The 22509-nt window shown below is 42.8% G+C and overlaps 2 protein-coding genes across 14 annotated transcripts in view; one reads left to right on the plus strand and one right to left on the minus strand.

The window, feature by feature from the left end:
* Positions 1–358: 358 nt before the first annotated feature.
* EIF4ENIF1 (eukaryotic translation initiation factor 4E nuclear import factor 1) lies at positions 359–21175 on the minus strand. 5 transcript variants are annotated; one of them, XM_062010053.1, is made up of 19 exons: positions 21061–21175; positions 20432–20555; positions 17178–17251; positions 16502–16629; positions 15661–15956; positions 14846–15047; positions 13453–13622; positions 11309–11444; positions 10801–10980; positions 8675–8904; positions 7225–7296; positions 6828–7011; positions 6282–6361; positions 5790–5926; positions 5554–5638; positions 4380–4512; positions 3177–3521; positions 2787–2951; positions 359–2245 (listed from the first exon to the last, which is right to left on the minus strand). In XM_062010053.1, the coding sequence occupies exons 2-19, from the start codon at positions 20549–20551 to the stop codon at positions 2019–2021; spliced, it is 2964 nt and encodes a 987-aa protein (XP_061866037.1). In that variant the 5' UTR covers positions 20552–20555; positions 21061–21175; the 3' UTR covers positions 359–2018. The 5 variants fall into 5 exon arrangements, with proteins under 5 accessions (XP_061866037.1, XP_061866036.1, XP_061866038.1 ...); XM_062010052.1 differs by having other exon boundaries at positions 7225–7293; positions 13453–13628; XM_062010054.1 differs by having other exon boundaries at positions 3177–3458; positions 13453–13628.
* Positions 21176–21486: 311 nt separating this feature from the next.
* SFI1 (SFI1 centrin binding protein) overlaps positions 21487–22509 on the plus strand; it is a 48731-nt gene continuing 47708 nt past the window's right edge. For 8 of the 9 annotated variants that reach the window (XM_062010351.1, XM_062010348.1, XM_062010353.1 and 5 more), the window contains exon 1: positions 21487–21540. The gene's annotated coding sequence lies outside the window, so the exon portion shown is untranslated. Of the gene's footprint in view, positions 21541–21722; positions 22131–22509 lie in introns of those variants that run through there. The other variant, XM_062010349.1, reaches the window with a different exon arrangement.

The following is a 22509-nucleotide window of genomic DNA, read 5'->3' on the forward strand; positions in this document are numbered from 1 at the left end:
CCTAATATTTTTTCTATGCTTAGAAGTAAATTCCTGCAAGAAGCAGATGTTCTGGGGTGCAGAAGTTAAGAAAAGTGAATCTCCTCCTCCCTTTCCTTACAGTGAGGTAGTTCTACAAATTCTTCTAGTACAGTGGAATCTTGTTCCTTGCCCTTAACCAAGGTTGTACAAAACCACTTAGATGTAGCAACTCTCAGCTTCTTCAGCAAGGCTGGTTACCTTCAAAGCAGACTGTCCCTCTCGCCCCTTGATAAACCAAAGTTGACATTTTCTGCAGCTGGGTTTAGTTTACCCTTGTACAAGATAAAGGCTAAAAGTTCATCAATAGTGACATTATAGTTAGTTCAGGAGCAGTTGATACAGACAGCTGGTAGAATCAACTTTATTTACAGAATGTTACTGGGAAAGTGTCAAGTTAAAAAAGTATGAAAACAATCTTACAAGGACAAGCTGGTGATTGCATGTTTTACAGAGATTGTTTTGGGAAAAACCTGCTAGAAGGATGGGTAACTCCCAACAGATTCCACACTGCAGAGTTCAGCTTGCTACTTCTGTACAACATGGTCTCTGCTAGACTGAAACAAACCCACCACAGCATGCTGGCAATTGTTATAATACAGTCAAGTGATTTTTTTTTCCCCCCCTGCTGTTGGTTTTGCATTCAGTGAGACCTAAGAAAGCAAGTCCATGAGAATTCTTGGTTTGCTTTCACCTTTTTAAAAAGAGCACAATGGCCTAAGCTAGACAGAGGACATGACAGCAGTACTAGACTCGACACAAGTGAGAAAGTGAAGTGAGGAACCATGCAGTAGAAGGATGGACAAGAACATTTAACTGTTCAGAAAAGTTAAACAGGCTTAAAAGGAACATAGTATTTTAAAACAAAATAAACACAGCAAGATCACAAAACTACCCCATCCTCCTCCTTTCAAGCCACAGAACAAGACTCCAAGTTTCACAGTAACTGCATCAGCAGATGCACACCAGAACTGAGGACAGTTCTTGGGACTCCCATAACTAGATCTGAGGGCAGTGTAGGACATACCACAGCTAGGACTGGGGAGTTGAAGGGTGAGGATTCAAAGGCTCCATTTTTATGACCTTTAGTAACTGCTTTGAAAGATTAAAACAAGGAAAATACTGCAGCTAAACAGGGACCAGCACCAGCCCTCTCAGAAGAGCCACAACCAATCAGTACCTACAGTCTCTGCACATGGCAGACTGAAGATCTGGCATTATCATCACTACCAGGTCCCATCCTCAAGGCTGTTTGAAGACAACAATTATCTCATTTGGTGGCAAGAGTCATACACACAAGGAATCAGACCTTTGCTACAGAGACAGCAAGATGTGGGCTTTGCACTTCGACACTTTAGCTACATTGAGTGCATGGTACATGAGAGAAGAACGTGAGAGGGAGGACTAGAGATGAGTAACAAGAAAAGGCAAAGCAACTTCATCCTGTTCACTCACACTTAGGATATGCAACTTTAATCTTAAAGAAAGTCCCACATGTACAATGGAGAAAGATCCAAACCATAGGCACAACTAAAGCTCAACTGTTATCAGCTACTCTTATGTACAGCTGTATAGATTCAAAAAGGCTATTCTATGTGTGTATATGTACAAAAGATTGTTTATACACAAGTCTGTACACAAGGGTCTATACATTTAGTTTTCTGCAGGAGGAATCCATAGCTGCTACCTCTACACTAGAGAATATCAGCACTTCATTCACATATCTTACAAAAAAAAAAATAGACAACCTCCAGGATTAAACTGGCTTTGTCTTGCATCTAAATTTCTTCAGGCTTCACTATTCAAGCCATAATGGATCCTTTAGTCTTGATGCAGACATGAGACCAGGACAGGTGCCATGTGCTTTAGTATCTCAAAAAGAAATTTTGCACAGAGTGATAAAAATAAAAGCCCCAAAAACCAAACAGAGGTGAAGTCCTGACTATGGACATTTTTATCCAGTCTAAAGAATCACAAGCGTCCCACCCAGTGGTCACTGTTCACTGCCGGTATTCCAGTTCATCTACACTGATGACTTTGGATGGCATAGAAGGGAGAGGCTGCTGCAAGACATCTGAACCAAACCATTTGGCAAGGCCAATGGGAGAGCCACTTCTCTGGCTGGGGCGATGGTCAAGCTGTGTGTGCCCATGAGATAACCCAGTCCGAGGCAGCACATTTTGAGGGGCTGTTTGTGCACCAGTGGCTGATCCCTGGGGTCCGGTGCCTGTGAAGTGTAAAGCTATTAAAGGTGGAGTAGTATGTTCACCCAACAGAGATCTACCCTAGAGTGGTCCCCTGATAAGGCACGAGCTGAATGCAGCTTTTACTCAGTCTATTAGCCCTGGGATATCCAGGCCCCACTTGTTTATTCTCTTGTTAGTACTCCCACAAACCACCTGACAGCAACAGCTATGGACACGATAGCATGCAGGTGTTTACTGGAATACCAGCACCAGATAGCATGTTATTTGAGGGAGGCAAGAGGCCTCTCCCCCAGGAAGGAAAGAGAGACCACACACACTTTAGAAGGCAGATCTGTAAATAGCAACACATATCTTGAAACTGAATGCTTCATTTAGGCCTTTCTTCAGGCATGACAGCCTGCAGTGGCCAAAGCTGCTCTGATACCTACATTAGATTAGTGATGAGTATCTAAATTAACAAGGTAGCTTCCTGCTACCACAGTATACTGGAAAAGGCCAACAAGTACCTGGGGTGTACTAGTCAGTGTTCTGCAACTCCCACTGTTGTATGGTTTAGCCTACCTGATCGCTGTAGCTGCTGTTGCATCATTGCTAGCTGCAAAGGTGTCCCAGAGCGTGGATTTAAGATGTGATGGCTTGCTGTTGGTAGTGGATAAAAAGGTTGGCCAAGGATGGGAGCAGATATTCCCTGCAAGTGAGACAGGTCCATTCCAGGAGGAAGCATACCTGTCGAACAAGAGGAAGGGAGCATCTTACCTGGTATGTATAAGGAACTTAAAGCAAAACAAACATTAAGAGATTTAAGATGAGTTGGAATTTAATGCCTAGTTTGAAAAGTAAGCTTTGATATAATAAACATTACCAGTAATGAACATCAGTTTGTGCTGTTCCTAACAAAGTCAGGCTTATGGAGAACATGCATTAACTTAAGGAGAAAAAGGTATGGATTACCTGCTTGCAGTAGAGGAAGATGTTGTGGATGAACCCCCTGCGCCAGCATTCTCTGGACCAATCCTGGATGCAGTTGATGAGGAGGTCGTACAATTGGTACATGGGGAACAAGGGGTACTTGATGAACAGGACGAAGAAAAGGGCCTCCTGGTACTGGGGAGGCCATTGTAGGAGTCTTTCTACCAGTTGATTTAGGCCTGTAGTCTTGCTCTTTGGTGCAACGATTTGCTTGGGTAAGAGGTGTGGAACATGCAGAGCGTTGCAGTGAAGGTAGTTTGGTACCTAAGGTGGGCAAAGTTTCTTGATCTGCATTCTCCACAGAACTAGACAGTAGGTTATCTGTAGCTAGAATTGAATACAGCTATTATAGTCCACTGCTAGAGATTACACCTAATGAAAACTAGAGCTAATGACTGGATTTGACAGCTAGATTACAGGACTGGCTGAACTTTAGTCATAGAAGTTTCCTGGATGCTTTTGGCCAAATTATTTCAAAACAATAATGAAGAAATACTTTCCACAGAAATCCCTTGACAGGAAGCTTAAGTTAGATCAGAATCAGCAGTATCTCCACCTGTAGCTCTTAATTTTATTTCTTCCTTAGAAATTGACAGCATGGATAAGTCAGTCCCAAAGACAATAGACAGTGCAACTGATTCTTCCTAGACAAGATAATTTGGAGTACGCCAGAAATCTAGTCCAACGTGGTTTATCAGTTTAGATGTGTTTGGGGCTTAGTACCAGCCTTTCATGTCTGACATCTGCTTAGCAAGATACAGAACACTAAAGCACCTCAAGAAGTTACTGCCACAGACCACCTAGAGAAGTCAGACAAGGCCGAAAATATCTTAGAATCATCTGCAACCAGTTGAGGGAACAGCAATAGTTGGAGTGCTAAAAGGAAAAGAAGTCAACTGTACAATAGGAACTACAAGATACCTCTGTAGTTACTAGCACTAAGATACTTTTTCAGCAACACCAGTTGCAAAGATAATTTTGGTCCAGGCCTTGGATTTAAACCCAACACTGTTGGAAGATTGCCCTGGAAAGTCTGTCCTCTCCATAGCTCTAACCTTCCCTCATCTCTACAGGCTCATCTTCACAAATCAGGAGTGTCTAAAGTTAGCCTGGGAATGTTACGTGCTGAAACTCTTAGATTCTATTCCAAATCTGTCTTGTGTTACTTTAAAGCCATTACAATACCTTCATTTGGCCTCTGATTTTCATCTTTACCATCACCAACTTTCATTTTCCCAGAAACTGGCTCCTCTTTGCTTTTCTCCTTGCTCTCGTACATCTTGCGAATCACCGAGGTAGGTGTAAAGGAAGGAGATAGCTGCAGAGAACATAGTAAAAAGCAATACCTTACTCAGTGGCTCACTACCAAGGCCATACTACCTTAGCAGTGTGTGGACACCAATTCTAGCACACCATTTATGTATCTGTTGAATCAGCCACTGTGTCCCCATGATTTCCCTTCACTTCATTTCACAGCCTTATTCTACAGTTTAAGCACTTCTCTCTTTAGCTTTTGCAGAAGTCTGATACTTTTAGTAAAACTAGCATATGTTCTCAAAGTTAATCATACCTTAACAAGCTCGAAACAAAATTGGTGAGCTGGATTACAAGTCACAACTGTTTTCTCTGCTTTTGGTTCAGAACAACAGCTCAAGAGGAGTTCCTACAGAGCTGCCTTATCTGTATTACCTCAGGGCTGGCAGATCTGCAAAAACTATTACCTCATTTGTACTTTTCCCCCTCATTCAAAGTTACATACCATCTCTAGAAACCATTTGTTTGGTACACAAAAGTACTTGTTTGATTTATCAGCTGATAGTGTGTGTCAGTCTTGAGCGGCAAACAAATACTTGACTGATTTCAAATTAGGAAAATTTAGATCAAAGCAACATTCTCCATAGCAGGGAAGGCAGTGAGGCAGCAGCTTGGCTTTGAGATTTTGCTGATTTTTTAAGTGACCCTGAAGCTCCTAGGCAATACTTCAATCTAGAGAGAGGCTTTGGTCAGTCACTTCACACCTTGAGTGCTCTGTGAAGTGGCTAAGGGCTTTCAGCACTTGTATTCTGAAAACTTCAGTAGCGAGACATGAGGGCCTGAGTCTTCAGTTATCTTCCTTTGATTTCAGAAGGGTGTTTCTTCAGTTTTAGATAAAACAGTGGTTGGAAAAGGCTGCTTTCTAAAGCACAGACACTGCTAAGTATGAAGAGCAATTCTTTCTTGTATCACGTGGCGTCTTCTATAACATGATCATGAACTCCTCTTTGACCTCCCTTTTTCCCACCAATTACAACTGCTACAGTCTAGTTACTGAAGACAGTTCTACAGCTTTCCCTATACTCACTATACTTTAGGTACTGACCATGCTAGTAATGGATGCTGTAGGGGCTGGAGAAGATGCATTCCCTCTGTGTCCTGGTGCAGGGGATTTTGTCACTCGCTGCTGCCTGTTAATGGACAGAAGTTAGTTAACAAGCAGCTTTACTCTTGGCACAGTATGAGTCACTCAAGCTTGTATTCTAACAGGTAATGGAAAGACAATACTCATTAAAAATCAGCTGACAGCAAAAATCTTCTGTTTTGCAGTCAGACACTCACCTGTTTCTGTAGCCATCTCTGCTTTTGTCCATCTGTGGTTTACCAAAGCCATGCTGATAGAAGTTTGCCTGTATGGCTAGGTCATGTGGCAACGCTAGTCCCTCTAATGCAGCCTGCTGTATTTCCAAGGGACTCATCTGAGGGAGAGTTGTATAAAGTACACACAAATCAGAGCCTGTAGTTGGGTTTTTTTGAAGTTACTGAAGATTTACTGCTGTAGCTAGTAAAGTCTTCACAAAGCACCTGCCCACCAACAGCAACCTGTTTTACCCATAGGACAACAGAAGTCTCAAAAACATACTCTACCTGAGGTATTTTAAAATGGGTCTAATTGCAATGAGTTTGAAATTAGACTTTGCATGCTCACACTCAGTGAATTGAATTGAGAACACCTGAATGCAAGAGCTAACAATATGTTTCTACAAGTTACTCATAGACCATGCAATATGAAGAGATGAATACACTTTAAGCAAAAACCATTTAATATCTAACCTGTGCAGCAACTGGACTCATGGGCTTCCTTACACCTGGAAATGGATCACCAAGCAATTGCTGAGAGCCTTGTCCAAAACCTAAAGAATATAATTTAAATACAATCCAAGAGTTGAAATAAACTGTTAGTTGTTAAAAAAAAATAGACAATATCCATGTCTAAGTTAAACAATTCTACATGATGTAAAGATTCCTTGTGAAGGCTCTCAGCTCATCCCCTATGTTTCCACAGAGAAGCTACAGAGAGGCTACCAGCAGTGTTTTGCAATACAAATGGCCAAATAGACCCTGAAAATTAACTTCATATACAGTAGCTGAGCACATCAGTCCACACCAGAATTTACTGTGAGGTCTAGTTGATCTGGTCACAGACATCTATATTTCTTGGAGATTAATTTATTATTAGAGACTAGTAAGTAACAAGCATCTTGCACTCAAGAGGCAGATACTGGCCTAGTTTCCCACCAAGTGCCAGAAGTTATCATTCTGTAAAGCCTTGTTTAAAAGAAAGTAATAAAAAAGAAACTGTTTTGCAAGCAGCCTCACCAATGGGTGAAGATATTCTGTGGCGCAGGTAATCTGCAGAAGCAGCTCGAGTTGGGAACACAGGTGGAACAGGGGGAGAAGGTGCTCTTTGTGTGAGCAGAGAGGCTGCAGGTTCCAAACCACCTATCAGGCCACTTAAGACATTTGATGAAGCAGGTCTGGTAATGGGTGGCCCGAGAAGTTCCTAAGAATAAGCAATGAAAGAACATTCAGAATATTATCAATTTATATAAGTGAGCTCATTTTGCTACGCTACAGGCTACATTATAGCAAGTTAGAGACAAGGTGGACCACTGCTCTCAGCATTTCCTTCAGTCTTATTTTCACGTATTTGTTTTCTCACTGGGGATACACTTGTAAGTATCCCCAGTATAATTATCCCCTCAATAAGAAGTACCTGCAAAATGTTCTTTGCTAGAGGCTGACCCAGCATCTCTGGAGGTGACATTAGGTGGCTCTCAAGGCTCTGCTAAGAAAATAAAAGCACTGTAAATTAGATATAGATACAACAAGCATCAAATTCATGAAGAGACAATCCACAGTTGTCTCAGTGACTGAAATGACTTCACTTGCTCTGGTAGTACCATAGTTCATGCATCAGACAGGTAAAATTCCAGCAAAGTACAGGGCTGAGCTGGCTCACAAATCTTCCCTAGTAAAGAAACTGCCCAGTGCTAGATTGCATACAGGTAGTACAATGTGCCTTATTAAAGTCTGAGTAAAATGTATGAATTTATATACTTGTGTAGAGTGGAGATGAAACATCAGGCCTGGTGGGCAACTGAAACTGTGACACAAACTGAAAATTGTTTGTATATCAGATAAATTGAGATATTCTTCTATGCCTCAAAATTGCATGTCAGTGTAAAGAGGCAGACAAATGTGAAAGTCTCAATTTAAGTATGAAATCAGCCTGGAAAAAAAAAATCTTCACAGGGCAAATTTACATTCTTCATTATCTTTTAGTGAAGTGGGATGAGGCTAAAGGTCCTTGGTTATAGTCTGACAAGAAAAAAAAACAGATGTTTCAGACTTCTCAGTTGTTAGAAGTATTTTTTGGTGCCAAAATGAGTTCTTGGTAGCTTCTGGGCCAGGCATACTGCTTAGGCAGTTAGTGGCAAGATTAGATTTCATACAGCCTCTTCCAGTCTAAAGCTTAGTGTCATCCATCGTTTAATGTTAATCTTTCAGCTAACAAGTATTCACTTATGTTTTACTTTGGTACTAATAGCTTCAAAATCCAAGTTTCGAATTTTAGACTATGCACTGATATATTTCACTAAGACACCTGAGATTCAGGTAAATGTTAGCTATACTAGTCTGTTATACACAGTACCTTTTCTATCCATGTTCTTGTTTTTATTAGAAAAGATTCAGATGGGGTGAGTTCAAGCGTAGGAGACACTTAGACACTAATCAAAATGTCCTCTCTAGAAAGATTCAGCCTTTTCATCATACAGGATCTTTTTGACAGATAAGTTTTTAAGTCCAGAAATTAATCAATTGGATTGGATATCCACATATCTAAGATACTTCAAGATGGCAATTATTTGACTTCTCACATAATATTAGAGTTATGGTGCTTTCAGAAACTTTATTTAAAGTCAATCCTGTAAATTCTGAAGAGAAAAAAGGTCTGACTTAATTACTTTACCAAAGGAAAAATGATCAAAGCACTCCTCTTACTTTCCCCTCCAAAAAACAACATTATAAATGTAAGCCTTCATTTAATATTATGCTGTTGGACTCAGTCATGGCTCACATATTATCGAAGTGTTCTGTAAGGGGTTCCAGCTCATAAGCCACATCTTAAAACAGTTTAGGAGAGCCAATTATGGGCTACTTACGTTGACTTTGGGCTGTGACGGTAGAGTCCCACTTGCCTTCATACTGCTGACTAGTTTATTAAATGCAGTCATATCTCCATCTTTCTTGATCTGTCTGGAGCCGGTGACATTCAGTGCTTCCTCCATTTGCTCAGCCATAAATGGAGTAGCAATTTTTCCCTCCTGATCCACTTTGAGGCCTTTCAGCCCAGCTTCGACTTCTTCCACTGAAAGTACAACTCCTGAATGTGCTAAGAAATACAGGAGAAATCCTGGTAAACCATCACGCTCTGTTTACAAGCGAGCTAGTAATTCTTGTGCAGGTGTTGAATACAAGTTGTTTAAAAACAAGGAACGGCCAAAAACTTATCTTGTGATATTCATACTAGCTGTCAAACCCTGTCTGACCTGTGTTCAGACTGGCGTTTTAATATCCACGTTAGGAAAGTTCAATTTCTCTTGTACTTCATGAGACAAGATGATCTTGCAGCACAGTGTAAGCAACGTCAAGTTGTCTGAAGCTACCACAAGTAGAGAGAATACATACCTGGGAAATTTAGATACTTTGGAGACTGTTACACACCTCATTGAGTGTGCGTAAAGTTTGAAGTAGATTTTTTTACTCAGAAATTAAAGCCACCACAGAAAGATTTTACTGGCACAGCCATAAAAGGTAGGAGTGTTATTAAGCAGTGATTTTTTTTTTCTTTTGTATACATACATAAGTATCTATCAATGCCTGGCATCAAGGCTAGACATGCTTTATGGACCAGCTAACACACATCGCAAGGTATGACACCTTAAGAGAAAAGGGAAAAAAGAGACAGGAGCATGTCATGGTTTGCTGTAGCAGATGTTGGCCCAAAGAATTAAGATTTACTGGAAGTTTGGGCAAGAAAGTGAAGAAAAGAAACAATGATGCAGACATGCAGTATGGAACATGAGGAAAAATATGATGCTAGTGGAGAGAAAAACTCCACAACACTGAAGAACTGCACAGCACTATGAGAATACAGGACCCACATCAGGTACTTTTGAGGGAATGGAAGATTCACCATAATTTTTTCTTCCTTCATCTTTGGTTTGTGAGGATCAAAGTTTAAAAAGCTTTTAGTAGGAAAGTCAGACTAAGAAAAACACAGAAAAGACTTGCAGTTCTATTTAAGTCAAATTAAGAAAGAGTCCTTCACATGTTAGCCAACACTTCCTACTCCCAGCCTGGATGCTTAAGAACATTTGTAGTGCTCAGATGCTCTCCTTGCTAGCTACTTGACACAAATTTCGGTAGAATTACTTTTTGTTCAGGCCAGTTTACATGGCAATACATGCTGCTTGCCAAAGAGAAACCAATTCAGAATTAGACCTTGAGATTTCAAAGAACACATGCATTCTGTACCCTTCATGCATGCTATGGGCCCAGGCATGCAAATCCCTTGATCATTAAGTTTAAAGTCAGCCCCAAACTCTGTTTAGAACAGCTGATACTAGCAGAAGTAAATTCTAGCAGACCAAGTTCCCTGGAATCCCACAATTCCAGCCAAATTGGCATAACTAAGGCAAATCTGTTTCTATGTTGCAGCTCTGTTGATTAATGCATTGAACAATGGGCACAGACCACTGTGCTTCAAGTGCCAGCAACAGTCTTGAAAAGTTCAAGTTTACAGTATGCATTTGAAAAAAATTGACATCCTCAAGCCACTGTTCATCTTTAGATACCAATATTCAATGGATGTGTGACCCATTACAGACATTTGCAAGAATGACTTGCACTAAGGTTTGTGTAAAGCTAGAGTTTAAATGCCACATTGTTTCAGAGCTGACATTACCAGTCTCCAGTAATGAGAAACTTGTGCACATGCCATGGACCAAGCTGGAAAATCAGATCAAGATTTGCATCTTCTTAACTCATGATGCTTAGTGGCCAGTAAAGCCATTTGATAAAGTCCTGATGTCATCCTGTGATTAGGATGAAAAGAATCAGCGATGGTATTGACACAACTGAGATCTGCTATTGGGTTTTCAGTAGTGTAAGTAAACCTATAATACTTCCTGCTCCTGCACTTAGCAGGTAAAATTTCCAGAATACCAAGCCTCTTGTCTTGAGATACTGCATCACAAGAAGCAACAATATCTGAAGAGCCACTTACTGCTCTCTCTAAGCTTTTCCTTGTTGGCTGAAAGACTTGAGAGAAGAGGCTTTAAGTCCACTTTGGCTTTCTGTAGCATTTCTAGGATGTCCACTTTGTTTTCAGAGTGGTCTTCCAATGGAATGGGAGCAAAGTAGTTTCCAGAGTTCTGGCCAGGGGAGAGAATGGCTTGCTCTAGACCTGAAACAGCAAAACCAGGAGCACTACGGCATCAGTTTACCAACCCAATGTCTCAAGATGAACATACACTGGTAACCAACTTCAATATGTCACTGAAAAGTCATCTCATACACCTTGCCCAAGATGAACTGGAAAATCATCAGGAAGCATAACAAGACCATTTATAAAGAACTTATGGCTGTTTGCTCTGAGAGCTTCCAAAAGAATGTCAAGCACTCAAACTGTGAGAGAATTCACCATCCTAAAACTTTATGTCACACTTCTATTGCACAAGGATAAAGGAATGTGGAAGGAGGCAATCTGACTCTGCATTGTCCCATAGTCTTACCTGCTAGCCTCTCCAGTTCCTCATGTGGTGTAGATCTCAAACTGCTTGACCGACTTCCAGAACGACTAGGGTTAGAAAACCACCTGCTGAACCTGCTGGCAGACACTGAACCTTCCCCCAGCACATCCTCTATCATCTAGGTTATAGGGGGAGATAAAAAAAAGGAAAGAAGATAATCTTAACAGAAGCAAGACCAGTAACATCTTTGAGAAGCTTACTGTGCAACCAAGATTCCTCTGCTACAAACAACTAGATGCTGCCCAGTCTACAAGCTTTGAACTGCCTTTTTTTCTTCTAATATGGCAGCAATTGCATAGTTATAACACATCATACATCTTCTATTTATATCAAAAATATTTGTTCTGAGTAAATCTCTAACTGAAACAGCAGAATCAGAGCCTCCCAAGACCATTACCCACACCACTTTCAAGTGCATGTGCCAAAAAATAGTAAAAATCACTTGCTACAGGAATTAAAACCAAATCATAATAACCAGTAGTTGACAGATGTCTCAGGGCTGGTCCCTCTCACTGCACAGAAGGAGCACCTTGAGCTGTTGGATTTTTTGCAACCATGATTCAGTTTAGTTCCAGCACTGGCCAAGGATGGTGCCTGGGAATTAAGTGCCAAGACTACAACCTGACTTGCAAGCATCCCACAAGGGCTGGAGCAGAAGCCACTGAGCTAAGGGCTCCTTGCTTGCACTTTACATGCTGAAGCATCCTGGCAATAAGCAGAGGATTGCATTCTTCAGTTGAGAGTGTGTGTCATCAGCAAAGCTCTGGCAGCTAGCACCTTCCCCCTCCAGGAAGGCTGAGGTCACTGAGTAGTACTGCATGTAGCTCATCAGAAGTTGCTGCAGTTTATAGTGTCTGTTTACTTCTTTGGTAATCATTACAAGCATTTAAAGCCAGCACATTATAAAATTCAACTCAAACTAAAGCTCTTTCTACTTCACCATGCAGCACATTTGCTTTTAGATAAAAGGAAGAACAGCTTCTTCCTGCCAGAGCAGCTGCTTTCTCTGAAATACGGGGCACTCAACACTATTTACAACAGCAAAAACAAGATACTATTGATCTGCTTGGCTCTGATTGTTTGAATCTAACAGAAGAATTAAGAGAGTTGTGTCAGGAAATGTACACATCTACTGTAACACTTGTCACAGACATATCAAAGAAAAAAACATTAAGTCATCTGGCTAGTCTGAAACTTTGACAAATTAGAACATTCGCCCCCTGAAGTTTCATGAACAGATTTTGTGTCTTGGGAATTCCCTACTTTTGAAAGGAATATCTATCTTGCTGATAAGCTGGAATATCAGATTAAGTCTAAAGCCACATCATTCACATCTATAGTGAGAACAAACTCTCCATTATGTATGTGTTGAATTACTGCCACAGTATGATGAGCCTTTAACATAAGCAGCTTTTCCTCATTGAAGAGGAGGTCAGGGTTTATTTTTTTAAATCTTAACCTTTCTAAACTCTTTATCGTGTCTGTTTCTTTGGTCAGAACACTTTTGGAACACACTTACGTTTCTACAACACTAAGCCTTTTAACTCAAATTCTATCTACTAATCAGCTATACCACCTAGAATAGTCAAGAACAGCTCTTCTTTCTACTGATGGAGAGGTCAGAACAAACAGCAGCAGTTTATGAATTAGTATGAATTAGGCTCAGAGGTTTAAGTAATAAAGGTTCAAACCCTCTCAGACATACATCCTTTCAGCCACATTACTGGTCCTGTAAAGATAAAACTGCCTCTCAAACAGTATCCATGAGGTGTCTCCAGGCTTACTGCCTTCCAGGAAGCTTGCATGAAACATCCATTTGCTGCACTTAGACTTTACTGCAAAAGGTTGTTTTCAACTAGACTGAACTTGTGCAGTAAATCTTCTGAAAAATAATCAACTAGTTTGCCTCATACACTTTCTTTGGAAATGGAGCCAGTCTCAGGTGTAACACTTTAAAAGTAGCAGCCTAACACCCCAAAGCTAAATCTCTACAAATTCATCTTGAACTTGCACACTGCATAATGCAACTTATATAAAGTAAGAAGTTTTAGCTTTCACTGAATGCATCAGAAGCAAAAAAGCTTCTCAGAAATAAAGCCAGTCTTAAAAAACCTCAAACACCTCACCGAAGCCAGGCCAGGAACACTTTTATCCAAGTTGAAGAACTCATTGAAGTCAAACTCTCCTGGAGCTGCTTCTGGTAAAACAGCTTCCCTAGGAACTTCTTGATCTGCTGGTGTTTCACTGGCAAGGGCAGTTTGCACTTCATCCTCTTCTGCCACTCCACCATTGCATTCTATCCCTTAAAAAGAAAAACCAAGTGATTGCTGAGGTATTGACTGTTTCCAGTGGGAGTAGTACCTAACAGTCAATGCATTTTCCCAGTAATCAGAAGTACAGGACCAGAGTAATTTAACCACTCGTGGTATTTCACTAGTTATGTTGTGCTGGCTGCAGTCTGCCACAACAGAAACTAGCATCCACTAGAACTCCTAGCACAGAGCTTCCTGACTGTAATTAAGATTATCTTCTTCAAGAAAGTAAGAACTGCCACTGAATCATGAGTTAACAATGGTATCCTGGTCAACACAGGAGTACCTGGAACACATCAGGTGCTAAGTCACACCAAGCAGATACCACTGTACAGTAAGTTTACAGCTGGTGCTGTATTATCAAGAACCCTTAGGCAGCTCTTGCCTTCATCCCAGGTGCCCCAGAGTACAGACTCCCTGAAAGCTGGACCAGGGTTCTAATACTCTCATACATGACACATATTGCTCCTGCAGGAGCAAAGCACAGGCCACTTGAAGGACTCAAAAAGATCACGTGGGTGCTTCAAAAAAATCTGTGGTGTGACTACAAACCTAGTAAGCTTGAAATTGTACATTTTAGTTAAATGAATACACAACTAAGCTTGAACTATTCATGCTGTCCACCTACAGAATTTCTAGTACTAAGAAGTCATATTCTCTTGCCTCAGAGAAGTTCATACTACAGCTTTTTCAGTGGTAATAATAATATAATTGGACTTTATCTGAATTTGTCTGCAGTCATTAGACTTGGTCTTCAAATTCAGCTTAAAGCTGTATTACTGGCAGCTGTACTACTGGCAGTTGTACATCCAAGTCTGCATTCCTCATATTATTACTATAAGGAAAAAATATTTAAAATCCCCCAGAGTATGAGCTTAGCTTAAATCAAGCCTTTGGCACCCAGCAACATACAGAAATGGACCCTTTTAATAGCTTACAGATTCCCAATACCATTTGACATCCATGAAAGGTTTTTCCCCTGCCTCTCAGTTCTGCCTTTAAATGATAAAATATTGTTTCTCTAAAAGGTATTCACAATCTGAAAGATGAGTTATGGGCCTTACATCTAATGTTTCAGGATGACCAAAAGCAATGTAAGTTTAAGATGAAGGCTGGTAAGTTGCATTACTCTTTACACTTGCTGGATCTGTAACAACCACCTTGACATCCAACAGACAACCAGAGCTTTTGTTAAATCTGCCATTACCTTCTTTCAGTGAGGCTGTGCGTCGCCTTGTACGTTTTCTCCCTTTGTGATCTTCCTCCAAAATTTTATCATCAAAGCCTGTGAGTTCAATGGTTTCAGACTGACTTGTAGGACCAGCAGAGAACCACTCAGGCTCTTCTTCAGTGTAAGAGTCATTCCTTCTCCGCTCCCCAAAGACACGTTTGCTGTCACCAAATTCCCTCTGAAGTGAGATATTAAAAACAACCATAAGATACTGCTTCGTAAGATTCCTCCCCCGATCTCCAAAGCAAATTACAACCTTTTCACACCAGTTTTGGTGTCCTAATTAAGGTTTACGTGCACACTCTGCATGCTCAGTAAGCTTTCTGTATTTTAAATATCACTGCTGAATTTCTGCTTCATTAAACTGAAGGCTCTTGGTCTGCAAGAACCAGTATAAACTCAGCTTTGTCTCCTGAGAGGGAGGCTACTGGTGCCTCCTTAAAAAAAAACAAAACAAAACCCATGCCTAAAAGCACGGAAAGTTTCCACCTGCTGAGTTTAAACACAATGCTTCCTGACAACTGCCACATCAAAAACTACAAATAAACTATTAGACTTCTGAATATCTTGCTATTAAGTCTGTCACAGGCAAGGTTTGTAAGATCCATGGTATTAGATGCATCCCTGTTGGGCTATCTGAAGGACTAAAAACTGAACTGAGTGCTCACCCTTCACACCATAAAGGTGCTGTTAAGAAACAGCCTACTCACATGGAAAACTTCACTGCTGCAAGCAGCTGTCCCGCCCCTGTGGCCAAAGGCTTCCATGTATCGGGAAAAGAAAGAACTAACCCTGAAGCGTTTATCTTTGTAGTCCCTCTCACGGTCTCTGTCTCTTGCATCTCTAGAATCACGTAGGTCTTTCTCACCACCCCGGTGGTCTTTATCAAAGTTACGAGAAGAGATAATTCTTCCGCTGCCAATCCTGCGGCCCCCAATAATACGAACACCATCGTTCTCCTTTTCCAGCGGGCTCCCTGCCCGGCGGGAGCTCACAGCTGCTGTTACGTGACAGCCGCCTCCAAAGCTTCGTCTTTGCGGACTTAAGACGACATCCAAGTCATCTTCTTTCACTCGCTCTCTTGGATCTACAGGAGAAAGACCACACAAAAAGCACCGAATTTAACATACTGGTCAATATAAGCTAGTTATCTGTTTAACAGCCTTCTGTTTATCACCTTGCTGCTATCCCAGAACCTTTTGAAAGAAAACATGTTATTTATTTTTGCGAAGCTAATCTAGCTGAGAGCACATGAAGAACAGAGGAAAACAAGGTGGATATTGAGGAACGATTGCAGTGTCCTAGGAAGAACTTTGTTTCCCACCATAGACATTTCAAGTAATCAGTCTCAAACTGTAGGGAAACTGTCCCCTGCACTTGCTTTATTAAATACATGTTTACTACTACACAGCAAGAAAAGTAGGTCGTAACAACTGCTACCTACATTTGTTCTTGGATACAGTCACAAGAATACCAGAAACTAGAGTACAGTTGAAGCAACCAAGATTTCCTTGACATTCTACGCAAACAACTTCCAGAGATCTTGTTTAGTCTCATTTGCATCATGCCAAAGGAAAGGTTTTGCCAACAGCCTATGTTCAGTTTTGAGCCTTGTGCTGTAAGAGCTCTTACCTACTATCCTACGCATAAGAGGAGTCCGATCTGAATCCAAATCTTTTTTAAAGCTTTCCACTGGTGAAGTTCTTCCTGAACTCGGATATAAAGAGGCATGCCACTTCTCTGGATCCCAGACACCATCACTATGAAAATAAAATTGTAGGATTGTTTGCTACTTGTAGTCCAACAAATAATTCACAGTATGGCTACTGAGAACCTAGGATTCAGCGACTAGCAACCTGTACAAGTGAAACATCTTCCATATACTAATTTCTAAATCTTTCCCTTACTCAACCTCATACATGGTACTCTGGATCCCTTCTCTAAAGGAATACAATATTCAGCATGAGATAAGAGACAACATACGGACATGTTGTCCCAATAGATATTGAAGTTTGCCTGGTATACCGAAAAACAGCTCAAGCAAATCACATCACTGTTCTTATGCATTCAGAAAGTTTTACCTCTGTCTCCTGCTTACATGCACAATTAATCTGAACAGTAAAGACAGTATTCCTAGGTAGGGCATTAAATCTTCCCTAGTAGATCAGTGCTTCTGAAAACAGTATTACACTAAATCCTGGAGCACGTATATCTTGCAACACAAGCACTCTTAAGCTAAGAATTTTCTGCAACTGAAACTTTTATTTTCAAACAACCATTTACAGTTTCTGTATAATCAAGAAAATACCTGTCGTATTTTTCAGAGAGACAAGAAGGTCTTTGCTTGGAGTAGGGACGCTCTTTAATATCCAGCAGTTCTTCCTAGAAAAAGGAAGAAGTTATTTCCAATTATGACCCAGAGGAGAGTCAGTGATCCAAAATATCTATTCAATACTCTCTGATCAGTTTAGTGTTTAAATTTAGCAGAGTTTCCTAATACATTGTTTCATTTTCTGTGAAGTACTGTGGTGAAAAGTTGACATTAGACAGCAAGTTTATTTTTCAATTCTCCTACCAGTGGCCACTGAGCAAACACTTATTTGAAGGACTGTACCTGCCTAGGTCAGGTTCAGTCCTCATTAACCCTTCAAAGGCTGTTCACATCATACATGTTTACCTATTTGCTTCCCTGGACAGTCCAGTGTACAAGCAAGACAGACATCATTAATACTGGAGCTAGCAAGTCCCCCACATGGAATCAAAATTGCTATGTTTAATGCTATACAAGATTCACCAGGTAAAAAAGTGGTATTACCACAATACCAGTTACAAATGTAGAGCTAGAAATTCCAGACAAGTTTGCCATTTCTGACCACTACCAATTCCAAAATATCCAAATTTATGTTACACAATTACTCACCCTACCCAGCACCAAATCCATGCTGAGTGAATACTTAACTTTCCCTACTTTCTAACACCTTCCTATTTTGGTCCTTAGTTCACTATTGCACACTTCAACAGTTAATCATTTGAGGCAGACTAGCAATCAATCTACAGTGTCCACTATTAAAGGTGGGATCATCAGTGCTTTGAATGATCATTAACCTGGCTGCAGTCAAGATGCACATTCCTAATTAAATTCACCCATTCTCCCTCAATTACCTTTACTCAATCTGCCTCACTCCCAGCTGTACTGAATTCAGAACTGTACAGAGAACAGTGGGCATCTGGAAGGATAAAGAAGTCCTAACAGCAGACATCATACCACCAAACTGAATGAAAGCTCTTCATCTTTTTCCCCAGGAATACAATATCCTTTAGAGCTTTTACACCATTATCTTCATGTGATTAAAATAGGTTCATTAGCTATGTGAGCTTGATACTTGAAAGTTTCCAGATGGCAGTTTGGTAACTGGACAAAACCTTAACATGCACACACATACATGCATATCCAAGCATCATCCTGTACTAGTCTTTAGCAAAAAGAGCTCAATTTATGGGGGAGAGACTGGCCTCTTTGCCCCCAGCTTCCCAAAATAAACCTTGATCTATGAGGAATATCAGTAGTGCAATATCATTATAGTCTGATGCAGATATTACAAGCATTAACAGCACTGTCCATCACCAGACTAAGACTTGTGTCATCGGCCACGAGAGGGAGTCCAGAGTCTTTCAGTTAGATCCTATTGCAATTCTTCAGTGAAGAAAAACTGAATTGTTTCCTGGCTTTCACTCATTAGTTGTGCACCCTTGGAGCAACAGCTTCCAAAGAACTAGAAAAGATGCAGCTTGGACTATATAACACTTTCACAACAGAGGAGATTAACACCCATGCTTCCAGAGTGTGATTTAGGCTTTTTTTTTGTTTAATTCACACGCTGGTACTTTTAAGTGTGTGGAAGTGTGTTTAGCTGTTTAATTAAACAGTATTATTCCCACTGTTTAGAGGGATCCATAGTATGAGCCAATTGTTTTCCTACTGGTAGTAAATTAGTATACACCATAAAAGGAAATACATACATCCTGCAACAGTGTTCCTCCCATTCCTAATCTGGGATTGGATCTGGATCATGTGAGAATGTGTTGCAATGTTGATTACATGAGCACCTTAAACTAGCTATATTTGAGATACTACTTACAAAAAATGATGCAAGATATTTTAAAACAGATTACTGGTGGTTTTTCACTTTAAATTCCTTAGGACCCAACAAATAAACACAACTTCTGGCACTAGTTCTGCAGCTTGATCCTGACCAGATCTATACTATAGTACCTATAGTATAGGTACTATACTAATAAAGCTGAAGCTTCAAATGCATCTGTTTCAGTGTACAGTTACCATCAGCACCAGCTGAATATTGCCCAAAAGAGCAAGCAGAATTTGAAACTGCATTCAGTTACTTCTCTTGAGAGGAATTGGATAGGACTGAAGAAGTAGATATCTCTTATCCAGCAGCAAAAGTCTAAACACAGCTTCACTCCTTCAATTTGTTGTTCATTTAATAAAGTCTGAACAATAGCATGCTTCGCATTTTAGAAGGTCAAGTGTACATTTTCTCTAAGCAGCTAGAGAATTGGAAAGCCATGCTATTCCCACATAGCCTTTGCCAACTCTGAAGAGCTTGGTTTATTGTTGATGTCTCGTTCAAATGCACTAACCCTACTATCTCAACATAACACAGCCACACTGATAATTCTTTTTTCTTTTAAGAAACAACCAACTAGAAAGTCAATAGTTTAGAATTCCTCAAGAAAGATAACAGTCAGCAACAAACCCACTGTCTCTCCCTGTTCCACATTTCAGGCCATTTATTGCAGAGTATCTTAGCAGAATTCCACAAAGCAGTGACCACCTGTTCCCACAGCTTTCAGCAATAGGAAAATCAGCAACCATTAAAGTCTCTTTCAAAAAGCATGTTTCTGCAGTGGTACCAAAGCCCAAACAAGATCTGAACCTTAACCACCAGAGTATATCAAACCCACTTAGCACTGAGGGAATCTTTATTCTCAGGGTATTTAGTTATTGCTCTTCCACTCATACATACATTTAGGTCTCAAAGCTAAACAAAAACACCTGTGTTAAGATTTTAACACTAGCCATAAGTGCCAGCAGCCAAATATGAACAATCCTAGGATTAAAAAAGAGACATCTTTGTAAACATGTTAAAGCTCCTGATAAGATCTGCTGGGCTATATGTGCCAAGGAAACAGCACCTACTGTAAGGAATCACTTTGGTCAACTTCTTAAAGGAAGACTGCTAGAAGTAGAACTATGAAACAGAAGTGTTTGAGAAAGCTGGTAGAACAACATACTTCAGTCTCTCCCACAATCTCTCTAACAGAAGCTGTGAGGTGCTCAAATATTAAAATAAGGTGGTGGGAATCAAAAGTATATCAAGAACTGGATTGCACAGCTACATCACATTTAACAAGCTGCTCATTTTACACCATCTTGTAAATCCTAAACCAGGCCAAGGCTCTTCAGCCTTCACCTTACTGCCTCCCCCTCTATTTCTGTGATCAACAGCTCTACATACTACTTTTTAAAGAGAGAGAACTAACCTTTGTGTAACGATGTGGGTATTTTGTTGTAACTCTGTTCAATTCCAGGAAAGCATCGCCATTTTCAGTTTCTGCTATGCCTCCTCGTTTATCCATGGTTACTTCAAAGCCTTTGACCATGAATCTAACAAAAAAAGCAAAATAACAAGCAGTCAGATTTGAAAATGCAGTTTTCTAACGGGTGCCTTTTTCCCTATCAGACTAGGACTATATAGTGTTTCGATAAAACAATAAGAGACACGTTCCCCAACAGCGGCTTTTTCCTACTTGTAGCCTCCCCGACTCCTGCCGAGTAGCTCTCGCTGAAACACTCGGCCCACTCCCGGAGCCCCGCCGGACCTGTCCCGCAACAGCAGCCCTGCCTTTGAGCAGCTTTCGCCCAACTAAGATCCCTCCGTGGGCACGACCGGGAGAAAACAAGAGCCGGGGAGCTGCCGGGACACCCCCCCCCCTCTCTCGCGGCCGCCAGAGGAGACGGGCGCCGCTCGCGTGGCGGCGGGGGCTACGCGGCCCAGGCCCGGTCCCGAAGCCGAGGGGGAGGACGGCGGCGGGACAAGTGACTCAGCGGATCCTCATCTGCCCCGGCGGCCCCGCCGCCCCCAGCCCTGCGCCCAGGCAGCCCTACTCACCGCGCCGGCGGCGGGGCTCCCGACGGCGCTCCGCTCCGCTGAAGGCCTTACCGCCGCCCGCGGCGTTTCCTGCTCCCGGCCACCGGCTCCGCTTCACCCCTGCCCGCCCCGCCGGCGGCGCCCCGCGCCGCGCTCGCCCCCCCTTCGCGCCACACGCTCCCCGGGCCGGCGCCGTCCCCCGCCCGCCTCCGCTCGCGCGGCTCCGGCCCCTCCGCGCTGGCTCGCGCGCCCTCTCCCTATTCGCCCGACTCTGTCTCTCCTCAGCCGCCGTAACCGGGGCCTTCCGCTGCCCGCCCCGCACCCATTTAATGGCCCGCGCGCAGGCGCGGCGGCGGGTGCGCGCACCGGGGCTCCCCCGCGCGGCGCCTGACAGGGAAAGGCGGGCGGGGGCGGCGGGGCCGCGTTCCCCTGCGGGTCAGTGGTGTGTCCCCCGCTGCGGGCCGGCCCGCGGAGCCGTCGTCTCACCGTGTGAGCGCTGCGGTGGGTGAGGAAAGGCTCAGGGTGCCCTGAGGGCCCGCAGGCGGCCTCGGCGGGCAGCCCCGCGGGGGAGGCGGCCGCCAGCAGCGGCGGCTGCGGGACGTGATGCTCGCCATGTGCCGGGCGCGGGGCCCGGGGCGGCAGCGGGGCCGGGGCCGTTGGCGACACCGCAGCGGGCGGGGCACGTTCCGCCGCAGGCCCGCGGCTGTGGGGACCGCGCGGGGTGAAAAGGGCGGGAAGCGGCGGCGCGAGCGCGGCCCCCTCAGCGCTTCGGCGCGAGCCAAGCAGCGGCGGCGATGGCGGGCGGCGCGGCTGGCAGCCTCCTTAGCGCCTTCGCCGGGCTCCGCCGCCGCGTACCCCTCGTTCGCACGGAGTAATTCACGGGCTGAGGGAAGTCTCCCCTTCGGCGCTTGGCGCCTTCGCGCTCCCGCTGTGCAGCCCTAGGCGCGGGAGCGTGTGGGGAGCGCTGACGGGCCTCTCCCCACGGCCCGAGCCCGCCCTCGGCCCCTTCGCTTGGAGGCACTGGTGATGAGGTACCGCAGGGACAGCACGCATACAATTCCGGTGCCACACGCAGACTGTCCTGCCAGGTTGTACGTATTGTATCAAAAGGGAAGTTAGGCATTCCTGTGGGGTGGCAGGATGTGCGCTGCTGCAGCGAGCAGCACAGCCCATTCACCTGACAGCTGCGAGTTGCTAATAAGAAGCAGAAATTGTTTTCAACACCAGTTTAAAGAAGTTTTAGTAAGGCTGTTGCTCTGTTTCCCACCGGTGCTGCATGGGAGTGGGGTCCCTGGCACCGTGGGGGCCATGCTTCTCCTCAGGCTATGCAGGAGCAGGAAGGTAATCGCAGGATCTGATAAATAAAACGTGTTTTTTCCCAGATCGCTGATAAAGTTGAATAACAGTGTTAAAAACTGGTTAACTTATGGAATGAAAACAGGAATAAACAGTTCTCTTTTTTCCCCCCTT

This window comes from Colius striatus, chromosome 17 (genome assembly GCF_028858725.1).
Source record: "Colius striatus isolate bColStr4 chromosome 17, bColStr4.1.hap1, whole genome shotgun sequence".
Lineage (NCBI taxonomy): Eukaryota > Metazoa > Chordata > Aves > Coliiformes > Coliidae > Colius > Colius striatus.

Coding starts and splice junctions, on each gene's coding strand:
- EIF4ENIF1 (XM_062010051.1), bottom strand. CDS start 20,551: ATGGTCAAAGGCTTTGAAGTAACCATGGATAAACGAGGAGGCATAGCA. Junction 16,630..17,177: donor CTCTCTGAAAAATACGACAG/GTATTTTCTTGA, acceptor TTATTTTCATAG/TGATGGTGTCTGGGATCCAG. Junction 15,048..15,660: donor ACAAAGATAAACGCTTCAGG/GTTAGTTCTTTC, acceptor ATCTCACTTCAG/AGGGAATTTGGTGACAGCAA.